General features: G+C 41.4%; 1 protein-coding gene across 3 annotated transcripts in view; it reads left to right on the top strand.

The window, feature by feature from the left end:
- The window catches only part of KIF16B (kinesin family member 16B), a gene marked incomplete at both ends in the record, with an annotated part of 259,483 nt that overhangs the window by 9,675 nt on the left and 223,780 nt on the right, over positions 1-26,028 (top strand). For all 3 annotated transcript variants that reach the window (XM_084248158.1, XM_084248157.1, XM_084248156.1), the window contains one exon: positions 24,893-24,962. In XM_084248158.1, coding sequence (XP_084104284.1) covers positions 24,893-24,962 — 70 coding nt within the window. The remainder of the gene's footprint in view (positions 1-24,892; positions 24,963-26,028) is intronic.

The raw sequence follows: 26,028 nt of genomic DNA, 5'->3' as shown, positions 1-26,028 counted from the left end.
ATTGTCTTGGGTGTAGGAGGTTGGGGGTGAGGCCATAGACATGGCACCTGTTGATTGACCTTTTAGTAATGGAAGGATTAAAGGAAGGAAAGAACGAATCCCTGTTCAGCTCTGCAGTTTGACTCCTTTGGTAAAAATCTTTCCAAATTCCCTTGTATGACATGCAGGGCCTGGCATGGACCCCAGCTCTCACCTGGGCCTTGAAGGCCAAATCTGGGAAAGGAGAGGTATGTTTGTCTGTGTCTGTTTTCAGGAACAGGAAAAGAGAAGAGGTAGGTAGGTAGGTAGGGGCTTGAGTAAGAAGCCTTCTGGGGAAAGTGAGGGAAATGGTGACTAGAGAGAGGAGACTTCTAGAGTGCAGCGTGGAACAGCTGTGACCTTCAGGAGAGAGTCCCTCGGGAGGATTGTGTCACTAATGCTTCATATTGGAGCACATAGAGGTTTATTTCCTTTCTTTTAGGTGTTCTTGAAAAAAGGATGATTTTTTTATATACAAAATTAAATGTTTTTAATGTGTGTAGTGCACTTATATAAGTACTGATAGTTTAAAAAATGCTCTTCAGTGACATAGACCTTAGTAAATATAATTTGATATCAAACTTATGCTTTTTTATTCATGGAGACTGCACAAGAGAGATCAAGTGTGTGTGTGTGTTTCTGTCAGAAATATATTAAAAAATATTTCTACTTATTTGATACATAGCACTTTGGCCTGAAGTTGATTTTACACATCCTCATTTCATATTTAGTTTTCTAAATTATTTCAATAGATTTTGCTACTTTTATGGGTCTGGAATTGGGATGCACTCTAGCTAAAGCTTTTTTTAAAAAAAAAATTTTGTGAAAGTGTGTCACCATTACATCTACATCCTGGGGGAAGATGTGACAGTGCCTTATAGTCCCTGGGCTCCTCTTCAGGACTGAGCGCCTCTGGTTTATTTTGCTGACTTGCTGGCCTTCTGTCTGTCTCTGGTTACAGAGACATGCAAGAGGAAAGTCCTTCACGAGAAGGTTATCAATGTTCCTTGGGTTCAGCCAACTGTTTTACATCTGGCACAGAGGTCCCCTCCAGCAGGGCCTGGGGGCTGTCCTTTACTCTCACCAGCTCTGGGCTGAGCATTTATGTTTCCTGCTCTGTGCTTTTCCAAATCTAGTCATTCTTCACGGTTGCTATCCAGCAGAGGGGAAATAGCTGTTTCTGTGATTAGCAGTCTACTCAGCCACTTTGAGGAAATTTCAGTAGGATAATAAATTTAAAGTAAATTGAGAGAGTTAGTGCTTTCCATGTAATTGTGTTGAGAAGTAGTTTTGTCATCAGTTGCTATTTCCAACCACTCATTTACTTACTAGAAACTCTGCTATGTCTTGTGCTTCATTCACTTACTAGCAGTTTCTCTGTATTTTAGGCTGTAATTGCATAATTTAATTCCTAACAACAGTCCTATGTGGGCAAATATTGTTAGCTCCACTTTGTAGTTAGAGAAACGGGATCAGACAAGGGTCAGGTCCTGGCTCAAATAGCACTTTGTCAGAGAAACCTGCATCTGGTTACTCTGGTTTTCTGGTTTCATAGTACATACCATCATTTGAGTTTAAATGTGTGTGTGTGTTATATTTTTGTTTATTGTAATTTTGTTTGCATCCTTGCTTATTGTCTTGTTTTCTGCTGGTGACCGCCCCAGTAAACTTGTAAACTTGTTGGTCTCGTTTCCCCAGAGCCTGATGCCTGGCAGAGATGAGTACTCAGAAAAGATTTGTTGCATTAGTAACTGCCACCTGCCTCCTCTAATCCTTTGAGTTTGTGGGTGCTTGAAAGAATTGGGACTCCATAGCCTAATATCTGTGGGCTGTCTCACATTTTTCTCTGTGAGGAAGGAAAAGGGAATGTTGATGGTCGCTGTTGGGTGTTTGGAGGAAAGAAGTGGACAAAGGCTGAGGAAAAGCCTGGGTATAATGGCAGCTTCACGGCTGTGTATTGTTAACTTTAGGCAAATTTTACACTGAATATTATGCTCATTTCCTGAGGTTTGCGAATTGGAGGTACAACTCTCTAGCACTGTTTAAATGATGTATAGTTTATGGAACATCACACTCCTGTCTCCTCCTTCAGAAATACATATTTTTTAACTTTTAATTTTGAAATTATTTTGACTTTACAAAGTTGCCAATATGTGTTTCTCCCAGCTTCCCCTAATGTTAACATCTTACATCCGTGACACAATTGTCAAAGCAAAGCAAAGAACAGGGTCCAACCCTATTAACGGGGCTACAGCTTTCGCTCTAATGTTCTTTTCCTGTTGCAGGATCCAATTGAGGATCCCACATTGTATCTAGTCGCCAAGCCTCCTTATTCTCTTCTCTGGTCTGTGACAGTTTCTCATTCGCAGAGTGCTAGTTATTTTGTAGGATGGTCCTCAATTTTTCTAATATTTCATCATGAGTAAATTGAAGTTATACAACTTTGGCAAGAATACCACATAAGTGCTAATGTGCTCTTCATCTCATAATGTGGGGGATACCTTGTGTCAACCTAATTTATTACTGGTTGTGTTGACCTTGATCACTTGCTTAAGACGGTAGTTGCCGAGTTTTTCTCCACTGTAGTGTTGTTTTTTTATTTTAAAGATTTATTTACTTATACAAGAACTGGGGTACCGGCCAGAGGCGTGGGAGGGTAAGAGCATTCACCAGAGACAGAGAGGGGAGCAGAACAGGCGGATGGACCGAAACACTGCTGAGGGGAGCAGTGGGCGTGACAGGAGAGGTCTGCAGCACCATGTGGGTATCTCCCTGGCCAGCCAGGAATCGAGCCCGTGCTGCAGAGGCTGTGGACAACTTCACAGCACTGCGCACAGCCTGCTGCACCACAGGGGAGGCCCTGTCCACTACAGTGTTAAACATTTTTTCCTCTCTGTGATTAATCAATAATTGGGGGAGATGCTTTTCAGGGAAGGTTTTTGACTTAGGTTTGTAAGATAATTTTTACCCATGGGAACACATTGAAGATTTCAAATAGAGGTTACTGTGAATATGAAATTCACTTAAAACATTTTTTGCTCTAAGTGGAAAAAAAAATTGTTAAATTGTTTAAAATGAAGGACATTTGTGTTTTGGAAGTCTGATGAAGTATCCAGGACTGTGTGATCCACAGTGAGACATTTACCTGCTTGATGCATCCTGCTGCTTTCTACTATTTTATTTTAAAAAGATGGTTGTTGCCCACAAAATTGGTTTTATGATATGTAGTTTGAAAAACATTAGTGTGGTAAATTTATTGAAGTTGTTAAAATCGGAATATTGAAATTAGGATGCTGTCAAAGTAAAAGTCTCCTCTTGGAAGGTGGGGTGCCTCTTGATCCCAAGAGTACTAGTAAATGTGAAATAAGAATTTTAAAATTTTAAGAGTGTAGGATTTTGAAACCCCCTCTCCACCCACCCCCCATGGGATGTCCTCTCTCACGAACTTTCTCTTTCGAGACCTGTGGCCTCATGGTCTCTTCTGGTTGCACCTGCTGATTCTTATTTTCAGGGTTTTATTAACAGAACCTAAGCCATTATAGTGATTCTGCTTGGGGGCACAGGTAAATCACTTTGTGAGTTCCCTCTGAGTGGGACTTAAAGTTCCCCAGGGAGTTGCCAAGAAAAAATGATTCAAGGTGATGGAGACTAGCTCAAAAGTGAAAAAGTTGTGGAGGCAAACCTTTAAAAAATGGATTTTGGTCTCTTCTTTTTCCTAAAGTTACTGTTTTTATGTGAACTGTTTTTGCTTGCAATTGTTAGAAAAATGTCCCAAATCCTAGGCTTGGTACTCATGTATGATGATCCAATTAATGAGCTTTTTTATTCCTTAAAAGATTTTTTTTTTTTTTACATTTTAAGAGGACAGATGTATTAGGAAAAGGAGATAGAAAAAGAGGCAGCTGCATAATCACAGGTGGACAGGAGAGCTTCATTTTGAAATAATTGCAAAAAAGTTGCAAAAGTAGTATAGCATTCTCATGTACCTTATACCCAACCTCCCCAAATGTTTTTCTGTGTAACTATAGTGTTATTAAAAACCAAGAAAGTAACATTGATATAGCACTATTACCTGATTTGATTCATTCACATCTCTCAAGCTATGATAATGTCTCTTTTATTGATTCAGTTCAAGATCACATAATGCATTTAGTTGTAAACCATCACATTCTGAATTAAATAGGCTTTTCTAGTATTAGAGTGAACTTTGCCAATACTGATATAATATTAAGGGTAAGAGTTGATAAAATTGTCCCTCTAATAGCCCTGTCCATTAGAAAGATTGAGGAATTATGCCTTCTGGTGTCCTTTGTCGGAATATGGACAGGCACTTTGAACTCTTAGCACCTTATTTGGATTCATTGTTTAGTTCCACATGTCAAGTGAAAAGGATATGTGTGGGTCCAAAATCCCTAGTAGGACTGGAAGGGTTGGAGTTTAGAGTGAGCTGGAGGAAGACAGGTCTCAGTGGTGTGTCAAGGATTGGTTTTAGGCAGAAGTCGTTCAGTCTGTAGTATAGGGCCCATAAATGGGGACCAGGCAGGCCTGCAGTAACCCACAGAGGAGGGCCTCCCCGGTGGCACAGCGGTTGAGCCATGGGCTGCGAATCTGTCCGCAGCCTCTGCAGTGCAGGTTTGATCCCCGGCCGGCCAGCGAGGGTCCCACATGGTGCGACAGACCTCACTTGCCGCCCACTGCTCCCCTCAGCAGTGTATTTCGTCAGTCTGCCTGTTCTGTTCCCCGCTCTGGTGAATTCTCTCACCCTCCCGCTCTTCTGACTGTACCCAGTGCTTGTATAAATAAATAAATAAATCTTAAAAAAAAAAAAAAAACCCACAGAGGAGAGGGTAAGTAGGGACAGATTCTCAACTTAGAGTCATGAGGTAGTCATGTATGGAAGGGCATTAGTTAACTTGGGCAGCAAATTTGCCAACACATTTTCATGACTTAGCAGTAATGTCACCAAAGAAGTTTATCTTTTGCTCATCTAAGCAGATTGCTTTGTGTGATTTCTAATGAGTTGGCCGCTCCCCAACTCATTTCCTGCAGCCTCCTTTCCTGGGGCCTCACTGCCATCTCTTGAGCCAATGGAAGGGAGATAGAAGGTGGGGAAGGTGCAGGCACTTCTTGGCTGCCTTGGCTGGGAAGAGATACATCACCTTCCACAGGTCATGTGGTTAGAAAGACTGGGAACTGTACTAACTGGCTAACTGTACTAATTGTACTAACTGGAAATCACTTTCCAGGGACAGTTCTGTACCATAAAAGGAAAGATACTATTTTCACTGCACCCTGTGTCTAGAAAGACAATGTTCCTCGTCCCATCCAGTGATGTCATTCAGAACATCTGCATTTGCTGTTCCATCTACGGGAGTAGTAGGACACAGATGTCCTTATATCACACTTCTTTCCTTAGAGTTTTTGATCATATGCCACCTGCTCAGCTATCCCACTGGAAAAAGCACCCCTCCACTCCTTTAATGTGGGTTTCTATTTATGACACTTAAACTTTTTGGCCTATTGTGTATTTTTCTTATTCATTGGTTTTGATATGTCTGAATCCCTTCATGAGGATAAGGAATCATTTCTTTTTTGTTCTTGGATATATGTTCTTTGTGTTTGGTACATAACAAGTATTCAAGTGTTGAATAAAAATGGGAACCAGGACTGTTAAAATCCTCATAATGTCAAATGCCTGAAAGGATTACGGCTGTAAAAAGCAATCAGACTACTGTGCAGGCCAAATAGACCATTTCTGTGAATGTGCTGCTGGCTGCCATCCTGGGCCTTGGGCAGAAGTATGGGTGCCTGGGGTGAGTCCAGAGGACAAGGGTTTGTGTTCTAGATCTGCTCATGGTGTGAGTTTGGGTGTGTCATTTCACTTCTCTGGGTCACAGATATTTCTTCTAAAACACTCTGGCATCTCCCCTGTTCCCTATGTTCCTATGATGATTAAATAAAGTGGATGATACATGAAAACACCTTATATATATTTATATGTATACACAAACACACCATGGATGCTTGATTAATGATTGCTGATTAATTGGAGTTATTGGACTTATTGATTGTCTGATTGTCTGGACTCTGTGCTGGGGCACAGATGCTAAGTGGGTAAATCCCAGAGGGCTTCTAGGAAGAGTGGAGGCTGGATCTGGACATTGTAAGGTGGGAAAGATTGATAGCAGGGCAAAAAGGTCTTTCATGTGTTTGATAAATATTTTTTGAATGTCTCATTATAGGATTCTGTTGAACATTTGGAGTTTAGTGAAAGGATGGCTAAGTGGCTGGCCGCAGGAAGCTTATATTCTATTGTAATACTGTCTAGTGATGCAGTGTGAGCTATATGTGTAATTTAAAATTTTCTGGTAGTCACATTAGAAAAGTAAATAGATCAAATTAACTTTAATAATCTTATAGGTTTAACCTGATGTAGTCAAAATATTTCAATACACAACCAATAGAATAACTATTAATATTTTTTCATTATTTTTGGGGAACTACTGAGCCTGTGAAATCTGTATATTTTACACTAATTGGACAACTCCGTTTGCACTAGTCACATTTTAAGTGCTCAGTAGCACATGTGGGTAGTAGGTGCCATATTAGACAGCACAGGTCTAGTTAGTAAACATTATGTCATAGTATGTTGGTGAGTGGATGGAAGTTTTGTAAGAATATAGAATAAGGTAAAGGGATAGATAACATTGTGCATGTGAAAGGTGACAAACTGGGATTTATCTGTGAAGAATCTTCGAGGCAGAAGGAATAGCAAGTAGAAAGGCTGGTGACAGGAGCAGTCCTGGATTGTGCACTGGACACAGGAAGCCAGCAGGGCCTGAGTGCAGTGAGGGAGAGGATGTGTGCATTATGTCCAACCCATTAAAGCCATGGTAGGCTCTTAGGCTTTACTTTAAGTGTGGTTCAGGCATTGGAAGTGTGAGAGGTGGGAGTGGCCTGATTTGACTTATATTGCCAAATGTTCATTTGGGCTACTAGCTGAGAATGGTCTCTCAAGGCACAAGAATAGAAGTGGATGACCTAAGCAAGAGGCATGGATGCATATGATCATGAGCATTCATTGCATTCACTGTGCAAGCATTCCGACCACCTGTGATGTTGCGAGGATTTGTTACACACTAGTGGGCTTGGTCCCTGTCCTCAGGAGACTCAGGTGAGCTAGTGAGGACCAACTGGTTCACAGAAGAAAAGTTGAGAAGAGGAGCAGTGGGTGAAGGCAGGGAACCATTATGTTGAGGAGCAGGTATGATGCCTCCTGCTGTGCTACTTGCCCCCCCCACCCCCACCCCTGGACTGTTTCTGAGGCTGAAATAATGCACTGAGATTACCTGTAAGGTTCACCTGCTGATGAGATTAGCAGCCTTTATTCTGTTGGCAGTGGATAGCCACTGAAACTGAGTTGAGAAACTGGGAGCTGATGTTTGGTGTGTGATGATGTCAAAGTACCAGTGTTGGAAGGAGGAGGGTGCGAGAAGGGAAGGTAGACACTCAAAAGTCAGACTTTCCCTGAGGGAACCTTATTGCCAGTGGTAACTGAGCCTTCACTTTCTGTTAACAAATAGTTTTCAGATTTTCTGTTCTTTAATGACTAATAAATGACTTAAGGAATAAGTGAATGGTGTTCATTCCTCCTTCCCTCAGTCATAAATGCTTTTGGAAATGATTGGATTGTCTGTAGTTGATTTTGGCTGAATGCTTTCTTTTGATTTTGAAGAGTCAGAGTTTTGTAGTTGTTTCTGCTTTTTCTATTCTACCCCCCCCATACTGTTCTGACTTTTGAGAGGCAGCAATTACTATTCTGTACTGGATAAATTTGATTTACTTTCTGTACCAAATTCTTTAGTCTTTGAAGCATATTTGTAGTTATTGATTTGCCATTTCTTACTCATTCATCCATTCAGCAGACATCAAGTTCCTTCTGCCTATAAGAATATGAGAAACTGCTGTGTGTGTGTGTGTGTGTGTGTGTGTGTGTGTGTGTGTGTGTGTGTGGTGGGGGGCTTATATCCTGGCACTGTCACTAACTACCTGCATGGGACCCTTATAGTCTTTATAAATTACTGAGGACACCAAAGAACTTTTATTTCTGTGGTTTTTATCAATCTATATTTACCACATTAGAAATTTAAACACATTTTTAAAACATAGGAATACATAAGGACACGGTCTCTTAGCCATCAAATGATTTATCAGCACACATCTTGTAACCTTCAGAAAATGCCATCATACACTCCTAAGTGATTGAGAATAGAAAAGGAAAATAATGTCCTGGCATTGTGAAAATAGTTTTGACCTTGGAGAGCCCTCTCTCCCCAACCCCCACCTCTCCCAACTTCAAAGCCTGGCAGCATGTTGAGGATACAGTGATAAACAAGCCAGGCATGGGGCCAGTTCCTGTGGTATACTGGCAACCTTTGGTGGGAGTTGTCCCTAACTCAGACTTGGGGCACCAGAAAAAAGTCCTTGAAGGGAGAGACATCTCAGGTAGACCCTAGTGGACATTAGTTGGGGAAGACCCGTGCAGCTTGTGGAGGGAACAGCATGGGGGAGGCCCAGAGACCTCCCCCATGGACCCCAGACAATGGACCCCAACTGAAAGTGATTCCTCATGGTTGCATGTTAAATTGCACTTGCTAGATTGTTACCAGCATTTTACTGGCTCTGTGGCTTCAGTGGATGTGATTTTATCCACTTGTTTGTTTCCAGAGGCACGTGTTCTAAGTACACGTGTTCTAAGTTCCTTCCCTGTGAGGCTTATAGGACTGTTTCACACCCCTGTTGGAGAGCTTCCTATTTCATGTGCTGACTGGGGTTTGCCAAGCTTTGAAATTGCAAATGGAGCAGAGCCTTGAAACATGAAGGGGGCTCAGAGGAAGCTTCAGAGTTCAGGGGAACAGAGACTGAATTAAAAAGCATGATTAGTGGTAAAAGAACAGAAAGGAGACTCTGGAGTGCTAAGAACACGAGTAAAACAAGTAGAACTGCTCCTTTGCTGTCATACTATTATTGCGAGATGAGGCCTCTTGGCCTGCCTCAGATGGCCAGTCCCCCTCCAGCCCCCCCACCCTCCTGAAATGATGTCCAAATTTGAGATGTAAGAACTACTCCAGGTGTAACTTGAGACTTCCTTTGCCCTCATCTAGCTGTCCTGGGAAAGGCTTGCTTTATTGTGCATAGGCTATTTGGTCAACTGAGCCACAGAAATGAGGCCAGACCAGTTTTGCTCTCTGTTTTATTGCAAAGAACATGGTGGTATCAGAAGTTTTTTGTTGTTTTTTTTAAACATCAGGCCCTTCTGGCTTGATGACAAGGTTATTTTGCTTCTGCCTGTAAATTGTGGCGGAATATTCAGTTTCTAGGATTCTAGGGTGAATTCTTGAGTGTGAAGAAGCTGTTGACATTGCTCTTGTATTACCGCTCTGGGGAATAGCAGCTTTATTCTTCAAAAGTTGCATTATCTTCAGGGCATCAGGAGACAAAAATACTGTCTAGGAGTCAGGAGAGTAAAAATTACAGAGGTGCAGCTCCTGCTGAAAAGATGGAAGAAACTGAGAAAGATGCCCCTCACTGGTGGCTTCTTTAATAAATCCTAAATAAGAAATTAGGAAGCCTGGACAAATCAAACTGTATTTGCTCCTGACTGGGTTAAATCATGCTTTATTTTGTTAAAAGTCAGCTTGATGACTTTCATCACCTCAGCCAGCATTTTCATTGCTCTCTCTCCCTTAGATGCACCATGGGTGGGAGGAAGATAATAAAATCCAACTGAAAATGTGTGAATTTGGAGAACCGCAATGAGATCCTTTAAAATTGTTGCCAATTAGACATTTTAAAAAGGTTTTTTTTTTTTTGCTGTTAGAAACATACTCCTTTTTCTGCAGTCTTTGAGCTTCCTGCAGAGCTCTCAACTCCTGCATGTGGGAAGCCAGACTGGGAGCAGCTGACCAAAATGGGCTGGGAGGACCACGGGGGAAGCCCTCCAGCTCCCATCCCTGCTGTCATGGGGAATGCAGACACAGGATGTCATGTGTCCTGGATTTCAGAACAAGGCAGGGACTTAAGAGTTTATGTAAAATCTTTAAAAAATATTGTCAACTAAAGATGTTTTAGAATGGAGTACGCCGGTCCTATTCCTGAGATGTTGCTGTAAAACTTCTGACTTGGAACACATGTTTAAAAATCTTTATTTTTTATTTTCTTTTTAAAAACTGTTTTGACTTAGATCATGTACCCTTACCACTTTACTGCAATATCAGGAGTTGGGGAGAAGCATCATCATCTCTGGGTGCTCTGCTCTCATCCTACTGTTGTACCACAAGCATCCTTGAATTTCACAGAATGCTTAGAAATGCTGGTCCTGGGGCCTCCCCTGGTGGCGCGGCGGTTGGGCTCTGGGCTGCGAGAGCTGGTCCTTTTCTGAGTGCCAAGAAGGTGAGGGAAGAGGGACCACCCAAGTCAGTGACTCCTACCAGGTACAGCTCTTGAGAGAGCTTCTGTGAGCTGCGCTGGAGATGCTGGGTAAGCACAGCAACTTTGTCTCTCTGAGTTTTGTTGTCCATCCTTTGAATCTTGCTGAAGGTTTTGGCTGCCTGTCTGGGCCTTTCCCCCCTCTCTTATCTGGTTTCCCACAGGTCTACATCACGTTCTTCTCCTTCATGCGTGAAACACAGGTCGTCCCTCTGAAATGTTTAAAGGGGCAAGAGGAGAAACCAGAAGGCTAGGACATTGGCCTCACCTCTTAGTTTCCCACCCCAGAAAATGGATTTAACTGACATGGGTGCAGCTAGGCATCGGGACATTTAAAGCCCCAGGAGATTCTTGTGTGTGGCAGAGTTGGGGAATTCCTGGACTTGGAGTCCATACTGAGCTTGATTTAGTGGGCGTTCTTCAGGTACCTGGCACCCCAAATATGATCAGCAGAGTGTTCTTCTGCCATTGATGGCATCCATCTTTCACAGGCAATGGCTATTTAATGAAAATCTGCTGAAATCTAGAGTGTGACTTCTTCCTCCTGTCCTTTGCCACTGTGTGAGTTCTATCTACTCAGAAAGCACAGGAGAGGAGTGGCCTTCTCCATGTCTGGCCAGTGTGGTGTGAAAAGGAGTGAGAACAAAGCTTGGCCCAGAGCACTTCTTCCTCAAGCCCAGGGTGGGGTGGGGCGGGGCTTTAGGCACTGAAGTTGGCAATATGACTCAGTTTGATATTCAGAGACTATCTGGGAAAGGAACTCTGTGCTCACCTACTCCTTCCCTCCCAGTATAAAACCTGGGAGTGCTCCTTTCGTCAATGGCTGGGCTTCCTCATTGAGCTAACTTCATTGTATTTACCATACCACTTGAAGTTGGGTCTCTCCTTGTCTGGCTGCCCCATGCCTGGAGTGGCATGACCAAGTCATCCAGACCCCAAGCTGACTTTGCTTTTGCCGCCTGTTGACTCTTCACCTGTGTCGGGTGATTGTAGGCCCTTGAAGTGCAATTGCTATAATTATGCATCTCTATATCCCCCAGAGAGCCTCATAAAGGGGAAACATGCCTTTGTCCATTGACCTCCTCCTGCCTCTCATCACTATTGTGGCTCTTTCATTTAATGTATGAGGGAGCATTGCAAGCTTGCCTTAGGGGAGGGCGGGGAAGGGGCCATGGGGCACAGTACAGGGAAGGGGCCATGGGGCACAGTACAGGCGGGGAAGGGGCCATGGGGCACAGTACAGTACAGGGCGGGGAAGGGGCCATGGGGCACAGGACAGAGCATGCCTGAGATGTCTCAGCACATAGAATAACTGGACATAATTCACAATTTAAAGAGAAGTAAACAAATTTTGATGTTTCTGATAGTCTCACTTAGGGATTGTGTGGATGAAGAAAAGCATTTCATAAATCATACTTATGTTGGTCAACTACATGGTGGTTTTGTAGTTTTGTAAGATCTGGTTAGAAAATTTGGCAAAATGTATCTCTGAATTCCTCCCATTTACACCCATTTTGGGAATGAAATGAAAACATTTTGTTAAAACAAATCTCCCCACTGGAGGGCAGGCTTTTTGTTGTTTTTTTCCACTGGTATATCTGTGGCCCCTCAACTGTAGAGACACATAAACACTGTAGAGTAAGTGGGTGGGTGTTGGGTTTGTGCTGGAAAGAAACACGTTGTCTGCTGTGTGCCTGGCCTTGTGTTGTCTGCTTTCTTTTATCATATCTTTCAGCAAAAATACCTCAGGGTGCCAAAAAAAAAAAAAACAACAAAAAACAAAACAGAAAACCACAGTTTCTGCATGATCAGTTCTTTTTAGCAACTCTGTGATAGGTTTCATGCATCCATTTTACATTTAAGGAAACCAAGGCTCTTCAAATTTAAGTAGGGCACTGTAGTCACTGAGGTACTGAGATGCAGGGTCTGAGTCCAGGTCCCCTAAGCCTAGAGCAGCCTTGCAATTATTAAACCACTCTGCTTGGCAGAATCATATGATGTTAGATGCTGTCCTTGGTAAAAGAACTACAAGAACTGAAGATTGAATCTTATTCTGATCAGACTCCAAATGAAGTCTTTTGAATTTAGTATGTATACTTAAGTATTTTGAGCATACCAATTCCTTTCTCCTAACTGGCATATTTAGCTGGCAGTGCTTTAAAATATGATCCAGCTCTTGTATTTTTTCAAGTACTGTCACTGAAAACATTTTTTTCTAAAATAGAGATTAAATCTGGAAAGCGGGGTTGTAGTGAGGGTGCAGGTAAAGAGCAGAGAAAATTCATTTCTCTGTGTTTCATGGAGCTGCGGCATTAAACTGGCTTATATATATATATATATTTTTTTTTTTTTGGCCTGATTCTTTTTTATTCTTTTTTTATTTTTTACATCTTTGTTCATTTTTATTTTTTATTTTTTTAATATATTTTATTTTATATAATTCTTACATCTTTTTTTTCATTTTTGTACAATGTATGCATTTTCATTTTGGTTATATTCCCCATACAATTCCCACCCCCTTTATTTTGACCCTAATCCCTTCTTTCCTGCCCCCCCATAACTCCCCCCCATGTATCTCTGATTTATAGTTGCTTGTTGATTTTGATTTTTTTCTTTATTATATGGCCCTTATTTAGGTTTTCTACATTCCTGCTATGAACGAGACCATCCGGTATTTTTCTTTTTCTTTCTGGCTTATTTTGCTGAGTATGATCCCTTCTAACTCTATCCATGCATGAGTTTATCTTTTTTGATTGCTTAGTAATATCCCATTGTGTATATTTGCCACATCTTCTTGATCCAGTCATCTATTTTTGGGCATTTGGGTTGTTTCCATACTTAGCTATTGTAAACAGTGCTGCTATAAACATAGAGGTACAGGTGCCCTTTTGAATTAATGTTTCTGTGTCCTTTGGGTAAATACCTGGGAGTGGAGTTGCTGGATCATATGGAAGCTCTATCTTTAGTAGGTTGAGGAATCTCCACACAGCTTTCCATAGTGGTAGGACCATTTTGCACTCCCACCGGCAGTGCAGGAGAGTTCCTTTTACTCCACATCCTCACCAAAATTTGTTGTTGCTAGTTCTCTTAATATGTGCCATTCTTGCTGGTGTAAGATGGTATCTCATTGTAGTTTTGATTTGCATTTCCCTGATTACAAGTGATGTTGAGCATTTTTTCATATGCCTGTTGGCCATTTGCATTTCCTCTTTGGAGAAGTTTCTTTTTAGCTCTTCTGCCCATTTTTTGACTGGATTATTTTCTTTTCTTTTTTTTTTTTTCTTTTTTTCTTTTTTTTGAGTCTCATCAGCTCTTTGTAGATTTTTGTGATCAGTCCTTTATCATTAGTATTGTGTGCAAAATTTTTCTCCCAGTCGGTGGGGTTTCTCTTTGATTTGGTTATTGTCTCTTTTGCTGTGCAGAAGCTCTTTAATTTGATGTAGTCCCAGCTGTTTATCTTTGCCTTCACTATCACTGCTTTGGGTGATGTGTCTGTAAAGATGTTTTTGAAGTGCATGTCATGTAGCATTTTGCCTGTATTTCCTTCTATATATTTTATGGTTTCAGGTCTTATGTTTAGTTCTTTAATCCATTTTTGTGCATGGTGTGAGGTAGTAGTCAAGCTTCATTCTTTTGCATGTAGTGACCCATAAACTGGTTTATATTTGGACTGTAATGATTTAATGTCTGAACACAGGAAAACAAAAGGAAGTATTAATAGATTTATATTTTTGTTCTCAATGAGTATTTACTGACACCACCCCTTTAAACTTCCACTTTTTTACAAATATGTTGCTCCTGTGATTTGGAGAAACATATGAAGGAAGTTTGCCATTTGCAAATCCTTGTTATTATTTTTTTTATTTTCTTTTTATTTATATATTTTTTACATCATTGTTCATTTTTAAACAGTTTGTTCCCCCTGCCCCCTCAAGTGTAGTCCCCAAGGGATTTCCTTCACCAGTGCACCTGTGAACCATCACCACAGTGCCCTGTGCTTCTCCCTCCCTCTCTCTGATCTTTCTTCCTCCTCCTCCCCTGTACGATGTCTCTGGTGTATAATTGTCTGTTTGTTTTGTTGTGTTTTATATTACTATTATTTTTCCCTTGATGTCTTATTTGGTTCCCCTATATTCCTCCTATAAGTGAAACCATCCGATATTTTTCTTTTTCCTTCTGACTTATTTCACTGAGCATAATTCCTTCTAGCTTCATCCATGTTGTTGCAAATGGCATGAGTTTATCTTTTTCATTGCTGAATAGTATTCCATTGTGTATATATGCCACTACTTTTTGATCCAGTCATCTATTTTTGGACATATGGGTTGTTTCCAGGTATTACCTATTATAAATAGCATTTGCACATCATTTTGTCCCTTTTCTGTGACTCAGAAGAAATAACAGATCCCTGTGACTTTGCCTTGTAGTCAGAATCATAGCTCTGGGTCTGTGGGAAGAGTTGAGCTTAGTTTCTGTCTTTGGAGTTAACATCTGCTGATTAACTGATGTTATGGAAGGAAATACATCTGTACTCCTCCCCTTCCTTATTTACTGCGAATTGGATCATAATTTTTGTGCCATTTTGCAGCTTGCTCTTTATTCCACTCAACAGTATTTTTAATAACTTTGGTTTCTAGAATTCAGAAGAGAAGCCCCAGTTGGAAGCCAACAGTGATAACCCAAAAGGCACAGTCCAGTTCTGGATTTTCGTTTTAGAATTAGGGATATGGATGTTGGCCTCCATTTAAAGGAAGGGGTGAGACCACCCTTTCTCAGGCCACCTGAGAAGCAGCTGAGAGGCAGTTACATTTCCCAGTCTCATAGGATCCCTGCTTGTCAGGCTTGAGGAGGCATCACAGCTCAACCAGGGCCATGGTTCCCAACACTGGTTGGTTCTCAGTATCTCCTGGGCAGTTAATATAGATTCTTGACCCCCTCTTCTGGGAATTTGTACTTGATAGGTCTGGGCTGGGCTCTTCAGATTATTCTGTTGGTCATAAGGGCCTGGGAACCCGGACCTGGCTCCCTTGTCTTCTGGATACATCTCCACTGTCACCCCTGATCCAGCATGTACTGGATAGACTGTGGTGTCCTCCTATGTGCTCCCCTTGCTGTACTCTCACTCCTCTAGAATCTTTGCACAGCAGCTAGAGGTGTCATTTAAAAATAAAAATGCAATTTTGCTACTCTCTTGTATACAAAACCTTCCCATGCAGAGGACTTCTAAGTTCTATTTAATGCCTGTAGGGCCTGACATCATTTCTCCCTGACTCCTTTCCTGACCTTGTCTTCTATTTTGCTTCTCCTCGCTCCTTCAGTCATGCTGCCCTCTTGCTCCACCCACAGCCTCTGGTTCCTGCCACGAGGCCTCTGCAGCTGCCGTTCTCTTTACCTGGAATGCCCTTGTTTGCTTGGCCCTTGGACTTGATCATCTGTCACCTTCTTGGATAGGTCCTTTCTGACCACTTCCTGTCTTTGTGCCTCAACCTTCAGTTCTATCCTAGGACACCCTTTCATTTCTCTGAATGAAATTAGACAGCACTTAACCACTGTCTAAAATGGTCTCATATTAAATTCTTTTTTGACCCCTCCATAAGATGCAGACTCCTGGAGAACTCTATGGTTTACCACTTTGTCCTTAACACTGAGAGTATTATCTGTCATTGGAAAGTACTCACTAAATATTTGTGGATGAATGAATACATAAAACTCCCCATATAGTGTCCCAGAGAAGGATTTGTCAAGCCTCTGACTTAACCTCCTCAGTGACGATTCTGCACAACCTGAGGCAACTCATTTTGTATCGAGACAATTCTGTCAGGCTATCTTTCCTTCAACTGAGGACAAAATAAAAAAAAAAAAGTATCTGGTTTCCTGCCCAGTAGGTCTGGCTTTTTGCTCTTTTCTGGGGAGTTGGAGTGCTGGTCAGTGGTGCCAGTTGTCAGCATGAGTTAAGGGGAGGTGGTGTGGTAGACACTGCTGTCCAGATGCCTTTTTGCTGAAGGACTCATTGCTGTCAACCTGTGAGCTATGTCAGCCTCTCAGGGGCCCAAGGTGGTACCCCTTGCCTGGGCAGCCTGCAGTTTGTGCCTACTCTAAGTCTCATCTTGGGCTAACCTGGGCAAGGTTGAAGAGCTTCCATAACTTCAGAACTACATGTGGGTTTGCTCCAAGTTGTCATTGGGTATCTAAGCAGCTCTCCTTTTCCCTCTGCCCAGTCCTGCCCCATCTCCTCCTACCCCTAGGCCTTAATCCCAAGTGTACTCTTTGATGAGCAGCCTGCATGCGCAACCTCCTCAGTTGTCTGCTTCTCTGGGATCCCAGTCTATGACAGCTGGCTCTGTGCCTAATCTTTTAGGCTTATTACATCCTCCTCTAGGTCAGGGAGATAATAAAAGACTAGGTTTAATAGCTCCCTCCTGCTCTGGTAGGGGTCAGCCGAGGAATTCACATGGCATGGCACCTCACAGCAGCTGAGACAGTGACAGCAGCATTGTCCTTGGCTTGTCCACAGCAGCAGTCCACAGGGAATGGAGTGGAGGCTTTCTCACTGGCTGCTGCTCAAGGTTGGCATTGGGATGTAGGTCATGGTGCTGCTGATCTCCAGCTGACCACTGTGGGGTGAGGCACCTTTTCAGGAGCAGCAGTGAAGTCAGGGTGATTGTCTGAAAAACCCACTCCAGAATTTATTTTAGTATCTATATCCCCTGGGGTTTTTCTCAAAACTTGACTTGAAGGCTTTTTAATTTCATGGAGAGCAACTAAGAATAATCAGCAGTCTCAAGGTCCTCGAGTGCTCAGAACTGTCCAGAGAGGACAAAGAACAGCACATAGAGAGGCGGTTTCAGAATCGCCCTCCCTGACTTTGGTGCCGCACTTTGACACAGGCAAGGAGACACATTTATAGAGCCCCTGCCGCTGCCATGGTACTGCACGGGCAGGGCTAACAAGCAAAAGTAAGTGTGAGCAGGTCTCTTGCAATATTTAGGATATAGTATTTGCCTGAAATTCAAATTTAATTGAATGTTGTGTAATTTATTGGGAGCCCTAACAAAAGAGAAAAAGAGGTGTCATTGGGTGGAACAGAGGGACTGAAGAGTTCCTTGAGCATAAGAGGACTAGGAATGCTTCCTGAAAGGGAAAATTTGGGCCTGGTTTTGAATGCTGAGCAATTCTGCCAGGTGTAAGGGCAGAGAGGAGAGGGCAGAGAGGCAAATCTGGGCCTAACCGGGGTGGACAGTGGCAGGGGAGGAGTGGGGACACAAGGCAGAGGTGAGTTGTTCTGTGTGGGGCTGGTCAGCAGGGAGGGAGGGTGACTAAGCCAGCCTCCCTTTGATGCTCTGTAAGGACCTGGTCTTGCCCTAGAGCACTGGAGAGCTGCCCGAATTTTTAAAGCAGGGACTTTGTCTTTTACTTAACTAAATTTGTTTTACTTACAAAAGTAATACAAATGCTAAAATAAATTCCAACAGCGAACTGTTTCAATTCATTTTTTTCATTCCCTGAGGTCCTGTTTCCACTTACTCCAGAGGTAACCACTGTTAACAGCTTTCTGTTTATCCTTTCAGAAAAATTCAGAAATGCTGTTTGCTTCTGGACCATATATGTGCATATTCTTTGTTTATTAAACTGCAGACTGGTTTGTCATTGTTTGCACACTGTTTTGCTACTCTTCTTTCTCTCTCTTAATAGTGTTCCTTGGACTTTTTTCCCCTAGTAATATCCAGGGAGGTCACACATTTTTTTTGTTTTTTAAACAATAGATTTTGTTTTATTTTTATTTTTGTCATTAAGTGTCCTGCCACCAAAATTAAGACACTTAAATCCTGGTTCATGGATGTAACTATTAAGGTGAATTTGAGGATGCTGTTTTACTTCAGAGCCTGGGTGAATAAACCACTCTTTAGAATCTTCTGAGCTTGTGATTCAGTTTTGAGCTCAGCACCTTCCAGCCCAGCTGTTTACTGTGGAGTGACCACTTAGCATCAGCTGAGTGAATTCAATTTGAATTGCTCAATGATTTAAAAATATTTTCAAAATATTTGAAATAACCAAGTTGTTCAGAAAATCTTTTCCCTACTGACATTTCTGAGAACTGATGCAGCTCTCTTCTTACTCTTCATATCCTTTCTATTCTTTCCTCAGGCCTCTCTTCCTCAATGCTGATATATTACTCAGTAGACTTACTCCCTCTTGTTCACTTGTAGCATCTTATGATTTGGCTTCCAGTCCTTTCAAATAAATTACTTCTTTATATGAAAGAGCCATAATTGACTTTTTTGTTGAGAAACTCAATTCACCAAAGCGAGCAGGGTGAGACATAGTTCTTTTTGCTCTATGATCAAGTCAGTGTTCAATAATATTTTAGGTTTATTTATTATTCTTCAATATGAGGAAAATGTCAAGATTTACTTACCCTGTTTCTTAAATGTCAGAGGAAATTGACCTGAGATTAGTGGAACTTTCCATGCCTGGTGTTTTACAGTTGTCAGCTGAAGCATTAAAAGACAAAACACTGAGCACTGATTTTGAGTGTTGCCCTGTGTTTAGTGCACTCAGGCTGTAGGATGTGAAGGAAGCTGGGTTCTTGTTTTCCTGGGATTATCTAGTCTAATTGGAGAGATGCTATCAGCAGGGATATAGCCTGTATGAGCGGGTTGGTCTATCTTGGTGTATGAAAGGGAATTGTTTCTGAAGGTTTATGAGAACAGGTGAGTCAGACTAGACTGGAGACAAGCATGGCTGTGAAATGAGGTACTACAATGTGTGGGAAAGCAAGTACTGATAGTGGTTGGAGGCTCATAGGAGGCTGTTTAAAAGAGGATGCGTGTGGCAAAGAGTAAACTGGACTGAGAGCCGTTCACTTAACATGTTAGTCAGTCAGTCAGTTTCAACACCATTTTATGAACACCTCCATAGTGCGGGCACTGTGCCAGGGCCTGGGGATGTACACCCAGACAGGAAGAGTCCTTACTTTCAAGTGTTTCACAGTCTGGTGGGTCAGACAAGCAAAAGGACCATCCTACTAGGGACAGGGCAGAGAATGCATAAAGGCTCTCTATGTGTGATGTCTGGACTGAGTCTGGCTGACTCCTGGAAATTGACCAGGAGGAAGGGGATGGGATAGAAAGAGTGTTGGAATGTTGGGGCTAAAACTCTAGCTAGCAGCTCAGTTAGAAATACTATGTGGAAAAATTAATTTTCTAGGGCAGATACAGATTTCCTGTACGGTTTTAGTTTTTATTCTTAAAAGGAAACAATCTAGGAAATTGTTTTTTGTAATTTTTTTTCTGGAACAAATGACCTCTACCTTAATCTTGATAGCCCAAGATTGTTTCTTAAAATGACTGCAAGCTATTGTTGGCACACTTATATTGATGTTGGGTGATAGTCTGAGGAGAGAAAATGCTAGAAGCTGATTTCTGGCTGGGGACTGAGAATGATGGCACCCGGGTATCATGACCCTCAGAGGACCCAGACATATACTTGCTGTTGGTCAGCAGCCACCGTACAACTTAAGAGCAAAGAGTAGAGTCTGTGTCAGCTAGCTTAGGTTGTGTCCTTATTCTGCTGCGTAGTTTTGAAAATAAAGCTTAAAGGTGAAAGTACAAAGTTAGTTTCCCAGGGTAAGAGGTAGGTAACATTGTAGAATTTGTTTCATGAGAGTAAGGTAAGAGCAGTTATCCCTGTCCTATTACTATATTTCCTATCCCTACACCTGGATGGACTGCAGAAGACAATAAAGAAGGCACTCATATTACTTAACAGTCTTCCTGTTCGTATCTTTCCTAGTATTTTTATAGAGTGAATGCTAATTTAAGACTAGGAAAGTACTGTTGTGATCACCCACAGGTCAGAATAAATGAATCTATCACCATAGTCCCTTGTGCTCTTCCCTCCCCTGTTTTGCTCCTTTTTCCTCCTCCTCCCCTACAGAATGTCTCTGATTTATAGTTGCCTGTTAATTTTGTTTTATTTATTTATTATTATTTTTTCCTGATCCCTTATTATTGGTGGTGGGAATTTTACAGGGAATATACCTGAGAGGAGAAAGCAAATATTGTACAAAAATAAACAATGATGTAAAATATATATATATAAATAAATTTAAAAAAGAATAAATGATCCTGCAGAAGGTCACTTAAATTTAGCTGCTCCTGAGTATTAAGCTCTGAGCTGTAGAGTTACTGAATCCCTGGCTCCGAACAAGAGGGGTCTGAGCTGCATTACTTTGTGTTTTATATGTGAGAATTGATGAGTGTGTGAGCACCTATCACTGTTACTCTTAATCTTCTTAGATCCGTGTGTAATTTTGTGCTCCCACAGGCATTTATTGCTTATAGAGGTTTTAAAATAAAAACCCTGGAAGCATAAGTTACTGAGTGACTGAGGAATGTAGGAGTGGGGGGAATGGAGATGTGGCCGGCTGTGTCGTTAATCAGACCAAGCCATTGCAGCTCTCTTGCAGGGCAGGACATACCCTAATTGAATTGGTTATTGAATTTCCTAGGAAAGGGGTACTTTGTGAAGTTTTTGTTTTGCAGCCCCATGATCATGGGGTCTCCTGAGGTAGTTCTGTCTTTTGAGTCCACAGTGGAGTTGCCCCAGACCTGATAGGGTGAGTAGAAGTACCTGACTGAGGATTTCATTGTCTGTCATTGAAACCATTCTTACACTTCATGCTGGCGTGGAGGTGTTATGCCAGCTGTGGGAACCCACTGTAGTTCTCCAGTGGTGTTTTCTACCATATACTTTTGTATTTCGTTGTCTTGGTGTCTGTGCTATTTCTGTTCATCCTGAGTTTCGCTACCTCCAGATTATTTAACATAAATCTTAGCATATTGCTTCATTTCCAATTATTTCAGGATGTATTGCTAACAGGTTAAGACTTCAAAAAAAAAAATCATCATGATACCACTATCACACCTAAAGTAGTAGTAATAATTCCTTAAGTCAAAGTTAACATTTCCCTATATAGCTTATAATTTCTTTCTTTTTTTTTTTTTAAGATTTTATTCATTTATACAAGAACTGCGGTACAGGCCAGAGGCATGGGAGGATGAGAGTATTCACCAGAGACAGAGTGGGGAGCAGATCAGGCAGACAGACTGAAAACACTGCTGAGGGAAGCAGCAGGCGAGACAGGAGAGGTCTGCCACACCATGTGGGTATCTCCCTGGCCGACCGAGAATCGAACTGGCACTGTAGAGGCTGTGGACAGCTTCACAGTGCTGCGCTCAACCCTCTGTGCGACCGGGGAGTCCCTATAGCTTTTAATTTCTAGAATGCCTTTTCTGTTTAAATTGAGATATACTTGATTGGTATGTCTTCAAAGTTTTTTGGTCTGTTGGTTTCCCTTTCATCTTTATAGTCTTTGGAACTTTTTGTTGTTGCTGAATAAACTGGTTTGTTTATATGTCATCTGTCTAAGAGGACGGATTTTTCTGATTATCTTCTGCTCTTTTATACATTCCCCCTCAGACATTTTGGGTGGAAAGGGATAAAACTACTGCAGCAGTGCTCTTGGTCCTTCAGTTCCAAATTAGGTTCCAGCTTAGCTTTTCTCTGCTAGTGGCTAGAGTAAGTGACGGATGGTTATTCCCTAGAGCCATTAATTCACCAGGGGCTGCAAAATGATGATATACTTATTATATCATTCATTAATCGAAATATCTGAAAATGAGAACTTCACTTGACAATTGTTTAGTTACCCTGTGGTACAGATTATTTAGGAAATGCAGGGTAGATGCTTGATTCTTTCCCTTTATATACTAGTTTTCAAAAATGATATTTCCTTTGATCTTCCAAAAGAGATTTTTTTAAATTTTTTATTATGAGTTCATAAAAGTGTGCTTTTTTTTTTTTTTTTTTTTTTTTTTCTGTTTCAGTCTATAGACATCACTCTCCTTTTTGCTGCTCAACTTTGGCCAGAGGGAACTTATCAGTCTGGGTCCTGAATCCTTTTGACATGACTGACCATTTAATCAATTATTATCTCTTATTGTTTACCAAATTATCCTCAAACTTAGGGACTTAAAATATTATTCCAGAATTTTGTGGGTCTGGATTCTGAGCGGGGCTTACCTGGTTTCTTTTGATGTTGTAGTTCTGGTGTTTTCCAGTTTGGCGGAGGGAAGTGTACTTCCAAGCTCACCCATATGGCTATGGTGGACCCCAGTTCCTGACTGCCTGGTTCTCTGCATAGGGTTCCCCACAATGTGGCAGCTGGCTTTCCCCATTGCCAGTATGCTGAGATAGAGAGACATAGCAGAGCCACTATGTCATAAGTCAGAATATTTTTGTAACCTAAATTTGGAAATAAGAGTTCATTACTTTGGGCTCCTTTTGTTCTAGTCATAGAAGTGGGCCGCTAATCGCAGTCCACTCTCCAGTGGAGAGAGTCATACAAGGGCATGTACCTGGAGGTGGGAGCATCTGGAACCCTTCTAGAGGTTGCCTTCTATACCCTAGTAATCTTTGATAGTACTCTTGCTTTCTGGGGTGAAGAGATGGTTCAGACAGTTAGATTGAGATTTTCTCCAGTTAGCCCTGACTTACTTTAGTGGACAGTGGTATTTAGAGAATATAAAATGGGTGTTAAGATTCTAGACATTTGCAGAGGACAATGTAGGGAGTATATTTGTTTTTTTTCAATTTCAGATTAAATTTATGCTGCTATTTGTGGGTCAGATCTAGGACTACAGAGTTTTTGCTTAACCTCATTCTTGTGTTTGTATCTTCTGTTAAACAGCATCTTGACTCTTAATGGCAGAGATACAATTATTCATGTATCATCCCCACAATACACAAATAGAAATTTCGGAGTAATGACACATTAGCACAAAAATATGGTTACTGAAAATGCTTGAATGTGTAAAGTTCTTTTCTCCTTAGGCTATATCCCACATAATACAGTCAGTTCCTCCATATAGTCATAATTGAAATCATTTCTCACTGTGTAGTATATAAACCACCAAACCCATCTTTCCCTTGCGACTCAGAAAGCCAAACTCTGGGCTGTGAAAATACCTTTACACACAGGAATGTATTCTAGGTGGTCACCAAGAGAATTGTCAGAATTGGCACCCTAAAAACTGGCTCCCTAGGTGGTGGGAGTGCAGGTCTATATAAAGGTGGAAGGAAAGTGGTGGTGGTGGGGGTGCAGGATGTAAAGGAAGTGGGGCTAACTTTGAATTCCAGATGTGAGGAGGTTCCAGGGCAATCTAGGTGTCCTGAGTCTAGGTGTCTGACTTTTCTGGGCAGGGAATTTCTCCTCCAGGTCATCATCCAGCAACCGTCAGCAGGTGTTCTTGATGCTTTACAGTCAACCTCAAAGGAGCATTGTGAATTTTTGTTAGGGTTATAACAAGTCAACTTTTGAAGTTTCTGTGAATGTACTTGGAGAGAAATACGTTTATTGCAAGTCCAAGATATACCACAAAGAGGGGGAAGGGGAAGTGACAACAGAGGGTGGTAGAGTGTGATTCCACTTAGTCCTAATTTTTGGTCTAGGGGAATTTTTGCTACAAAATGGAGGGCATTTGGCTACAAGTACACATTCATCTGTGTAAAATTATTTTTGTGTTTTAGGTAATTTTAAAAATAGTTTTATTTTTGTGTGAATTATTTCTATCATTCTAAAGGTGAGCTACAGATCAAGGTATTTTTATAGGAATCTAACTTCTGTCCCTGTTCTCTCCATCTTCTTATTTCTCTAGAGGTAGCCTTTGGAAAAATGCATGTTATTCTTTTAATCTTTAAATATAGTAGCATTATGTCCACTTTTCTCCACTTAACAGTAGACCCTGGCTACCACTCCACAGCAGTGCAGAGGTCTGGTTCATCCCTCTTCCGGCAGCCCAGCACTCCATGTGCAGGTGTGTGATCCGGCATTCTAGACCACTGCACTTCCTAGGAGTTCTTGTGATTTCCTGTCCCGCTGTGTTTCTAGGAAGTGCAGTTCTGAATGGATCTAAAAAACAGGTGGGAGGAGGGGACAGTGCCTTGGTTGGCTTCAGCACCTAGTTGTGCTCTTTCCAGTTTTCTTCCTAGTTCTCCACCTGTGGGGAGGAATAAAGTGTCTTTCTTTTTGTAATGAGGTGGCTGAGGCTTCTTATCTCAGGAGTAGCCCTTTAAGGTTCCAGTTTTTTCATTTACACTCTTTTTGGCTTACAGTTAGAAATTTTTCCAGGTTTTAACAACACATTTGTTAGACTTGGATGTTGGTATCTGATTAGTGTGTCTTCATGGTTATATTAAGGATTTGGGAGGAGTGGTTATCAGAGATAGTGCTCAGGTGCCAAACCCCCCATATATAAAAAGTAAATGAAACAATAAATAAGTACCCTTTTCTCTCCTAACCAATACTGAATTATTTGTATTGCAGGGAAAAGGACTTGGAAGCCAAATTCATTATTCAAATGGAGAAAAGCAAAACAACAATCACCAACTTAAAGGCAAGTAGCAACCTGGCCTTGCTCCACTTCTATGAGCGTCCATGTTTATTTCACTGTCGAAATGATTATGGGTAAATAAACATATCTGCCATTTCTCCACTTCTCCTTTTTCAGTTCAGTTAGACATGTCCCCTTGCATTAGGCATGGGTTCAGTTACAAAGCAAAAGGGTTGGACCTTGTTTCCTCTCTGTCTTTGGTTTTATGTGATCCAAAGTCGGGTCTAAGATTTATCTGCAGGCCTGAGCTCATTGGTTTAGTCCTGACCCACGTGATTCCATTTTCTGCATTGGTTTTTTGGCTAGACAATCTACTACATTCTATAAATCATTAAATAAATTTTGCCCTCTATTTATTTTCACTTTTAATGAAAATAATCATGATTTGTAAAAATTTCAAGAGGCCTAGTTGTCATTCAAAATTCAGAGGAGAAAAGATAAAAAACCCTGATATTTTTTCTTGGAAAAAAAAAATCCAAATTTTTTTAAGATAGCAATTCCTGTTTGTACTTAAAATATCCTATTTGTTTCTTTCATCAGTGAATTTGTTAAGGACACTGCATGCTTTTTTCTCATAGAGGGAAGCAAGGGTATACAATTAATAATAATGAAATCAATGTTGCTGTATTGGCTCAACCCCATTCTTCTTTTGCATTTGTCACTAACTTAAAGTTTTGGGTTTCTGAGGTCTGCTGCTCTATGGCCAAGTGCAGATCAGTCTCTGGTTGGATTTCTGCTAATTTGTGACTCAAGGGACTGTGCATTTTGAAATCCAATTTCAACGTAGTGCAACTTGATCTCTAATGATAAAAGCTGGGGAATGCTCTTATCTTCCAAATGGGTCATGCTCTGCATAATTTGATAGGCCTCCTTTGCAACTCCTGTGCTCCTGTCCCTCAGGCATTCTCTAGTGGAATGCCTGTCTTTCTCCACTGACCACATTTTACACCTAGCTGTCTGGCCTGTACTTGGCTTCCCCTCTTCTGACCTCCCCTATCTTCTCATGTTTCTGCCAGTTATCACTTCTCCATTCTCTACTGTTTCCCTGCTCCCCTACCCCCTCTTCCCC

This window comes from Talpa europaea, assembly GCF_964194135.1.
Source record: "Talpa europaea genome assembly, chromosome: 11".
Taxonomy (NCBI): Eukaryota; Metazoa; Chordata; class Mammalia; order Eulipotyphla; family Talpidae; genus Talpa; species Talpa europaea.
The sequence above is the reverse complement of the archived record's forward strand: the minus strand, read 5'-3'. Positions and strand labels throughout refer to the sequence as shown.